The sequence below is a fragment of the Dicentrarchus labrax genome, unplaced genomic scaffold (genome assembly GCF_905237075.1).
Source record: "Dicentrarchus labrax unplaced genomic scaffold, dlabrax2021, whole genome shotgun sequence".
Taxonomy (NCBI): domain Eukaryota; kingdom Metazoa; phylum Chordata; class Actinopteri; family Moronidae; genus Dicentrarchus; species Dicentrarchus labrax.
In genome coordinates, this window is record NW_026136721.1 from 34,607,557 (window position 1) to 34,617,192 (window position 9,636).

A 9,636-nucleotide genomic window follows, 5' to 3' on the forward strand; every position below is an offset into this window, starting at 1 on the left:
TACTGAAACTTTTCTCAGCAATATTGAGATTGTATTCACCAAATTAATTGCTGAGATCTGTGAACACAGCGGACATCACTATAACAAAGCCTGACGGGTCAAGACACAAATGCAGTCAGATGATCAGACAGATTGGAAACAAGTCAACAGTTTATCCAGATTATCACTTTATTTAGAGGTGAAACTAAAAGGGAGAGTGCCTGAATTGTTGGCAATGATCTCTCATTGCACAGAAACTTACACGCACGTACAAGTAAAGATTTACTATACTGAAAACCAACATGTTCTCATCCCAGGCTGTCAAATACTGCTGTATTGCTGTAAATGTATTCCATAAGACATCAGAACAGTGTAACCTTCAAAGATAAAATGCAAACCAAGATTTTTGGTATCAAAAATGGGTCCTCTGCTGTATTTTTAAAGAAAAACTGATGTATTTTAAAAGTGTAATCCTTTTCAGGATTACAATTACCTTTTTTTGTATCCTGATTGCTTAACTCACTTACATGTAATCTGTTACTCCACAAGCCTGACTTCTTGGTTAGGAAAAGATCATGGTTTGGGATAAAAAAAAAAAGTAATGAGTTGCAAATTCACGTTTCTTTTACAGCAGCAATGTAACGTCATCAAACACATGACTTTTGGAATTACGCAAGACACAAACCCTGTCCTCCTGGGTCAAAGTCCTGTGTTTGTTTGACTCATCCAACTACATTTGCAGTAATTTTCAGTCTAACCTGGAGGTTTCTTTCCAACCTGTGTTTGTCTGACCATGTTCCCAGATCTCAGCTATTAACTTAAAGAAAGAAAAAGTCCAAAAAGCAGTTACCCATTCATCCCCAGCTTGTTACTTTAGAAAGTAGAGACATCTTCTTTCCATTGATGCAGTTTCTGTGGGAGATTTAGGTGGCTACTTATCTTAACCATCCAGTTCTTCCACTTCTGTTTACTACAAACAAGCTAGAAATGAAAAATACATCATTTTGTACTATGAGACAGCGGCAGGAACAGCAAATCGAAGATGTCTCAGCAGGTTCATTCATGTGTTTTTGGTGCTGTATTATAATAATTTGAATATTTACTGTTTTGCTGACCTTTCTTCTGTCTTTTCACTTTTCTCTTTCACCCACCAGTCTCTGTGTTCGGAGGTGCGAGCACGACGGCGAGGAATTTCCTCTGTTCTGAAACTCTGCCAGAAGCTGCTGCAACAGAGCCAGGTACGTAACAAAGAGTCTTATCACATCACTGACCTGAAAAAAATCTAAGAACTCAACTTGGCTTTATCTCCAGTTATAACTGAAAAAAGTTTTCAGAAAGAATGCCAAATATTTGCCACTTACAGTTTGAAAAATGTTAGCTTGATATTTAATTTGAGTATGTTTTCTTTTCCTTCATGAAACCCTGGAGAATCAGTGGCAAACCCTCATAAATCAGCTTAACCTTGGGAGAGAAATTATACTGTTGTACATTCTTAAGATCATGAATTTAATCATATAATTAGCATGATAATAGGCTTTATAATTCTGACAAAACTGTTTCTACACTCCCCACCTCTGGGATAGTCGGGCCCCATGGCGGAGGTGGGCCCAGAGGCGGAGCAGCACCGAGAGGCCCTGCAGCTGCTGTCAATCAACCTGGAGAGGAGGTGGGAGGCGATCGTGATGCAGGCGCTGCAGTGGCAGAACAGACTGAAGAGAGAGCTGGGAGAGCAGCAGGTTAGAGCGCTCTGACATTTACACTTTACATCCTTCATTCTACACTGCAGGCAGTCAGCTGATGCACTGTTACACTCAGTGAGCATGTCAGCGTTTGATTTGATGCTAAGATGCAGCATGAAAGACAGATGGTGCTGTGATTGAAGCTGCAGTGTTTTAGTTATGGAACAATCTTTACAACCCGAGACGCTGTCATAATGTTTTGTGAAATAAGCATCAACTCCAGAACAAAGCACAAATTCTGATCCGAGCACAAACCAGCCTTGCCTGTTTTATTCGTTCCCCTGATAAAACTGGGCAGCAAAAGGCAACAAAATTAATTTCATTAAGGCAACAGTTTTGTTGTGGTTAGGTATGAAAATGTCTCTGAGGTCCTGTTTATACAGTGAAATTCAAGATGCACTGAAAAGGGGAAGTGGGGGTGGTGAGCAACTGCAATAAAAAAGTTACTTGATGGATTTCCTAGATCATTGTCAACCAGTAATTGGGGTTGGGGCGAGATATGGCCCCAACCCCTCATCGTAGTAGATCGAACAACTCACTTGTCCAATGAGACAACTGCTAAAAACGAATGAAAACAGCATCTGGACTGCGTGGCAGCTAAGAGGGTCTTTGTTGTTATTTGATAATCATGAATAAATAACAATCTGTAGAGGGTTTAGAGTAAAAATTTACTTTGGGCAAGTATATTTCTGACAATAAAAGAAAATAAACAATTAACTTTGAGCCCTGCAACTTCTGCCTTGTGCCTTTTAATAGGAGATCTTCGTTGCATTTCCTCAAAACTATTCTCAACATGTCTCAGTTTGCAATCTGTGACAATTGCTGACAAAGAATCTGACTGAGATCTTCTGACCTGTTCCTCAAGGGTCAATTATTGGCTCCTTTTAGGGCATTTCATCCATTGGTTTGCTGTGTCTCTTGTCAACTCTATGCCAATGACATTCATGTTTATGTATGTATGAAACCCTGCTACTAAATCACAACACAAATTATTTTATTTGCCCCCAATCAGACCTTAAAGTTGGTGTCCAGAAATCTAAAGTTAGATTTGATACCCAGTTAAATTCACATATTCTTTTTTCTTCTTTCTTTCAACATACTTTTACTGTAAGTATAAGTAAGTCTAAAGATACAATTTGTCCTTTGGCTTTGGCGATATTAGCCTGACAGGGGTGCTAGAGGAAAGGTCAGTGGATTACCAGAAGCATTAGGAATCTCCCTATGGGGACTATCAACATCCACAAATGTCATTGTTATTTTGATCTGTGCAGATGGATATATCTCAAGATCTATGTAACAATGGACTGATATCTAATTATAATGACCTTTGTGATGCTCTGCCTCTATCTGAGCAAACCATCTGTGTCTATTCTGACTTTTTAAAGCCTACAGAGGCTGAAGCTTCATACGTCGACTCCACTCTGAGTCAAACAGTCCTCAAGCAGCCAGTTGATAAAAACTAATCTGTTAGTTCTCCAGTGCGATCAGTGTCACAGAAACAGCGTTTTCTCTTCCATCTCCTCCACAAACAAAAGAAACTTGGCAAATGAGATTTTAACACTTTGACAGTTTGCATATCACATCAGCGCGTGTCTGCCGCCATGACGGTGCGGCGCCAAAGGGTTTGTCTTATTAGAAATCTTCAGCCGATGAACTGATTCAGGTTCCACGTCTCAGGTACGAGCCACTCGCTGATCACAGCAACGGTTTAGCACCGCAGGATGACAGCTCAGCACATGTGCAACTCGTGTGAGGATGTCAAGTACTGAGTGCGGTAGGTGTTAAGAGAAATATTGCTCATGAGGGAGCCGTCCAGAGCCGAGCAGCTCGGGCCAGACGAGGCTCAGGGGCAGCAGAAAGAGAGAGAGAGAGCGCTGAGTGCTTTATTTGGTTGATGTAACGTGAAGGCAGAGAGCTGCAGCAGAATGGAGCTGTTATGGATTTCTAATAGTGATGAATATGGTTCTATAGAGACAGAAGGTGCATTTGAATATGAGGTGAAGGGTTTTGCACACACAACACACCCAGAGGCACACACATACACACAGTCACACTTATGTAAGCATAAAAAGCTGAGTAACACACATGTAGATACACTAAAACTGCACACACACACACACACACACACACACACACACGGTGACATAAATACATATATACAAACACACAAAGTGTCCTGTGCATATGAAAGCACACACACACTGGAACAATTTATTGATTGCCAGCAATTAATTGATGGATAGCTACATGTTAAGAGCTCAGAAAGCGGAGAGGGAGATGGAAGGTGAGTGGGAGGGAAAAAAGAGAGGAGGACAGGGAGGGGTGATGTAAAAAGTAAACTTTGTTAAATACAAAACTAAAGCAAGACGACATCTTAAAACCTGTCAATTATTAAACTTACTGCAAGGATTTTTTAACAGGTTAGTCTCAGTTTAACAGTCAAGCCTATATATGACCTACATAAACAAAACATCAGAGAGGAGACTGGCTATTTCTATATAGTTATTCCTAATGGCTGCCACTGGGTCAGATTCCCCTTGAAATCAATGAAACATGCAGTAGAAACACTACCGTTTTTGCCCACAGGGGTCACCAGAATCAACACAAAATGAAAGTTCATTGTAGAAGCTTTAAGGACATTTTAAACACATTTCAAGAAAAAAATGTCAATTACTGCTTCTACAGTATTTAGTCATTCAGTCTTTAAAGAATGACAAGATTACATAATTGTATATAAATCTGATTAATAATTTATTGGTGCTTCTTACCTTAGTTGGCATTTGTGTTTTCCTATTTAATGAAGTTCTCTCTTGTCTCGTCACTCTTTGTGTACCATGTGGTCATTATGGCCGAGGTTATCAACCCTTTTTAATGCAGCAACCTAATTTTAGTTCTGGAATTTGCTGATACCTAAGCGATGTATAAAATAAGGACACAACGCCTTTTTTACTGCACATGCCACAAAAGTTTAATGATAATGTTTCAATTCGACTTGGATCTTCGCCAAGTCAGAATGTTTAAAAGACTGGGATCAAGCTGTATGGTAGCAGTTGTGGTTAATAATCCCAACCATGGTGGTAAACATCCAAAAACAACTACAAAAAAGTATATAGAAAATGGTAGAGGAGATAAATAATACAAAAGTTGTGCTTCAGTATAACATTATATCATCACATAAATCCAAATCTACACCTACATTCAAAATATATTGTATAAAAAGAGAAGAAATCTTAAATTCATGTACAAAAATTGGGTCTAAACTTTCTTTCATAAATGTTTAGCTAGATCAAATCCCACTAAGGAAAAATACACCTGTTGTGTTTGTTTTGTATTTGAAAAACGTTCTCTTTGGAGGGTAGAGGGTATTTAAATTAAACTTTTAATTTTTAGTGACAGACGGTGATTTTAGTGAAGAGCTGTAACAGGTGAGTGGCAGCAGGACATGAATGCTTTGTCGACAGTCCACGAGGCAGAACCAACGTCAGGTTGTAATCAAACAATCTGTTTCCAGATTTGCCAACTTTTTTTTGGAAAAATATGTGGTATTTTCTCTGAGCTTTGTTATGTGTACAGTCTTAATTGAAGATACACATAAAAACAGGTAAATGAAAACATACTTGATAATGTAAGTCTCAGCTTCTCCAAACTATCTGTACAGGATTTTGGCTTCTTTCTCTATGATTTATTTAATTCTGGGGACATCTTTGAGGGTCATTTTTTTCAGAACAACCATTTCCAGATTGAAACTCCTTTGGATGAATAAAGTTGCGTAGAACTAAATTAAATTGAATCAAAACCATTAAAAGTCTGTTGAATTATGAATGTTGGAATTTAGTGAATCGGCCTAATTCTGCTGTACACATGCTCTCATACATGAGGTGGGACTCTCTCTCTCCCTACATTCACACACAAATACAGACACACACACACACACACACACACACCCACACACACACACACACACCCACACACACACATTGTAGAGGAGGAGAAGACAAATAACAGAGGCCAGACACTTTGACCTCGCTGCCTGGCTGGAGAGTAATTTCACTTCTCCTGGGGATGGGAGAGGAATAAAGAGAGAGAGCGAGAGAAGGAGGGAGAGGGGGAATGAGTGTAGAGAGAGAGAGAGAGAGAGAGAACCAGAGAGGCATATATCTGGGTGGTTTAGCTTATAAATGAACACTTCTGCTCAGTGATAAAACGATGGTCCTCTCCTGGTCTCTGTGTGTGTGTGTGTGTGTGTGTGTGTGTGTGTGTGTGTGTGTGTGTGCGTGTGTGTGTGACGAGTGTTCTTGCTTGTGTACAAATGGCTGCCGGTGTGCATGTTTCAGACTTCAGCTGCCTGATGTTTATGTGTAGTTGTTTCTGCATGTATGAAAGCAACATGTGCGTGTGTTCCTGTGTATGTGTGTGTGTGTCTACATACTCTATCGTGTTTACAGGCATCAGTCTGGATTTTATCTTTATCTTCGACATAGACAGTAAAGGTTGTGAAATAATTGCTGATAAAAATAACTTTACTTTGATGCCCCCAAACCCCCCTAAGCAAGTTCAGTATTTGGACTTTGGCATTTCTAAAACCCTGTGTACAAATACATAGGTAAATATCCTTGCTAAAATAGATTAAAAATAGAAAAATGAGCGTTATGTATGATGTTTAGTGTTATAATGTGCTGAATTAGGGTACTGGCCCCTTTTTTTGGTCCAATCCAGGCACTGCTGAGAACTGTGAGGGTGACCTAATGATGACTGTGGCAGTCTAACCATGAAAGGTCATGTGATTGTGAGGATGAGACATTGTTACAGGATGAGACGTACATTTACATCTCTCCTTGTTCACTGTGTGTTTATGTTCTGCTGTTCAGAGAGCAAATGAAGGATCCTGTTTTACCTTTTATTTGATGTAAATGACTGCAGGGTGTTGTGAGGATGAGGTTTCACTAAGTATACCTGGTAGTCGAATGTAATATATGGAAATTGTATTTTAGAACACTTTTCTCACGATTATGAAATATATTTTAGAGCGGAGTTATGAGCAACATATGGAGGTTTTCATTCACCGTTTGCAATTACATTCAAAGCAGCCTGTCTGCTCCTCCACTCTGCATGGAGAGGTGATTTATCTGTGCGGTTCTATTCATTTTGAATCAGACCGGTGACGCCGGGCTCCCTCAGCACTTTGACAACTGGTACAGCAGAGAGCCAGCAGAGACTCGAGCAGCAGCAGCAGCTCCTGGAGGAGCACAGGCACATGAATAATCACCCAGACGCTGCTAGATAGCTCCGCTCTCCTTGGGCCTTCCAGCAGATGCTATGCTAACAAATGGGAGCAGTCAAACCAGAGCTAATGGGAAAAAGTTTCCCGTTTTCACAACCAAAAAACACTGCACAGGTCCCTTGCATGCACACAAACACAAAACGCACACAAACACTGTCACCAGCTGCGATTAAGGCAGTAAACAGAGCCGCTGTAAACACCGGACTCTGATAATGTTCATGTGAGTATAATCAGAACGCGCATTGTCAGTCAGAGTGACATGAAACTACTAAACCCGCTCCTGGTTCCCAGAGGATGAACCCTTTTGATTATAATGAGCGTATGAACTTTCCTCCACCACAGCCCCTAAGAAGAGATAACCATCAGTGTGTTGTTTGTTCTGTCACTTTTGTGCATTGACCATTACAACTTCTACAACCTCCAACTACTTTTAACTGTTAGTTAAAACAACCAAATATATGGATGTTAGCTGTAGCTAGTTAGCAACATACATACTGAAAGTTCATCCTCTGCTTGCTCTCAGAAATCACCAGGAACTCCAGTTCTTTTTTCTCCGGTTTGATTTATAAAGTCCCAGGATGAGTTTCAATTTCTTTGTTAACATTGTCAACTCCACCCAACAAACCCACTCACAATTTTCTTCTGGCTTTGAATGTAATTGTGTTGTTTGTCTTCTATCTGAACACACCTTAAAGATTCCACATTTAGGAAGATCTATTGTCAGAAATGGAATATAATATTCATAGTTATGTATGTCACCTGAATATAAGTACTGTTGTGTTGTAAGGTAGTTGTTACCTTAGAAAGAGACGTTTTTATCTAGAGAGGGCCATATTTCTACAGTAGCCCAAAACAGACAAACCAAACTCTGGCTCTAGATAGGACCTTTTGCATCTCTCTGGAGTTTTGCGGCCACCCTAGTTTCTTGGCAAAGAGCTTCAGGGGAAAAACAACTGGTGCTTAAGTATGATGAAAAAAATGTACTGAAGCAGACTTGGAGCTCTAGATGAGCTCTTTATGCACGTCTAAACACCACTAGACCATAATGTGTGGCACAGATGCGCGCCATACCATTGGAAAACAATGGTATTGCAGGCGGAGCGTTCTAGCAGTGTGATAGGCCCCTTAGAAGGCGAGCGAATTCAGTTGGTTACAATCTGCACCTTCACTGCTAGATGTCACTAAATACACTTTTCTTTTAACAAACATTTTCTCACTTTATTTGAACGTGTTCAAAGAGTGCCGACTTTCAGCTCAGCTTCAGCTCAAAGCACACAGCAACTGTCTATGTTTCTGTCACAGTTCAGAACAACGAAGCAGAAAATGCAGTTCGTTCTGTTATTTTCCTCCAGTTTCAGTATTTAGTAATACAGTCTTGTGATGAGTGCACAGTTTTTGCTCAAAGGGTTGGGGTTACCACACCACCTGGAGCAAACCTGCATCAGTTTGTGTCCATTCACATCTTGTACAATCCAGCAGTCATCTTTAAAGGTAGAGAGGTAGGTAAAGAAGATAAATGGGAGATTGGACCAAAAACTTTAACATTTTACATTTCAAATGTCTGTAGACGCTTTACACAAATCTCTAAGTAACTATGTGAATTATTTGACTAAAATTATTTCACAAAATCAGACAAACTACTTGTTTATCTACAATATACTGTAAATTTAGTATGATTACATTTGAACCCCCTGCACAATCCTGCACAAACTCAGTCTCTAAAGTCAGCTTCAGGAACATCTGGACCAACAGTTTACGGAGGAATACCCTGGCATGTTGCTGGAGTCTGGGTGGGAAATTATCACCACTGTTTGACTGGTAAATGTGTCTGCTCTGCCTGCGTGCCAACTCTGCCTCTTTGGCAGGTAACCAACAACACTTTAGAGTTATTTTCTGCTTTAAAAAATGTGTTTTTGAAAGCACTGTGGCCACCAGACAGCAGAAGTCACCTACCTTCTCTGTCTGGGGTCATAAAAATACCCGCAATTCAGCTGTAAACTGTTACAAAATTATAGAAATGAGATAAATTACAGATATAAATTATATACAAGGTTTTCGTGGGTCATCAAATACTCGATTTGATTGGATTAGGCTGATTGATAGTCTCTCCCCTCAGCGCTGAATGTGTTTTTGAATGCGTCTGTAGTGGCAAAACCCAGTTCAGTCATTACCCCCATCTCCCTTATCAGCACAAGGGGAATAAACACAAATCTAATAGAAATTCATTACACAGACCCATATCCACACACCCACACTCACACACACACAGAGCCAACTAGTTTATTAGATTAATAGGCTATGAATGGCTAATACGAATTACCCCCCTCTCTTGTTAACGAGACGCGGAGCAATTTGTATAATTATGTCTGTGGAAGGGAAGAATTCCTGTGTCTAAGCATATTTTTAGACAGCCGAGCTTTCTGAAGGCTTTTGATTACGTATTTACTTTGGGGTTTTCAGCTTCGTGCTCTTTCTCTCAGAAGTCGTTTTTGAATAATTCATCGCTTTGTTCCAGAGCGGAATAATTTGTGTTGAGATTTATGAGCAATTGCTTTGGGGTGGGCTGATTTTACTCTTTTTTTTTTTTTTTAAATGATCACAGAACGTGTTTTGTCAGAGTCGGGTGTCAGTGTGTCT

At 39.9% G+C, this 9,636-nt stretch overlaps 1 protein-coding gene across 4 annotated transcripts in view; it reads left to right on the top strand.

Annotated features, from left to right (window-relative positions):
• The window catches only part of akap6 (A kinase (PRKA) anchor protein 6), a 200,152-nt gene that overhangs the window by 173,185 nt on the left and 17,331 nt on the right, over positions 1-9,636 (top strand). For all 4 annotated transcript variants that reach the window (XM_051383743.1, XM_051383746.1, XM_051383745.1 and 1 more), the window contains exons 18-19: positions 1,134-1,217; positions 1,563-1,715. In XM_051383743.1, coding sequence (XP_051239703.1) covers positions 1,134-1,217; positions 1,563-1,715 — 237 coding nt within the window. The remainder of the gene's footprint in view (positions 1-1,133; positions 1,218-1,562; positions 1,716-9,636) is intronic.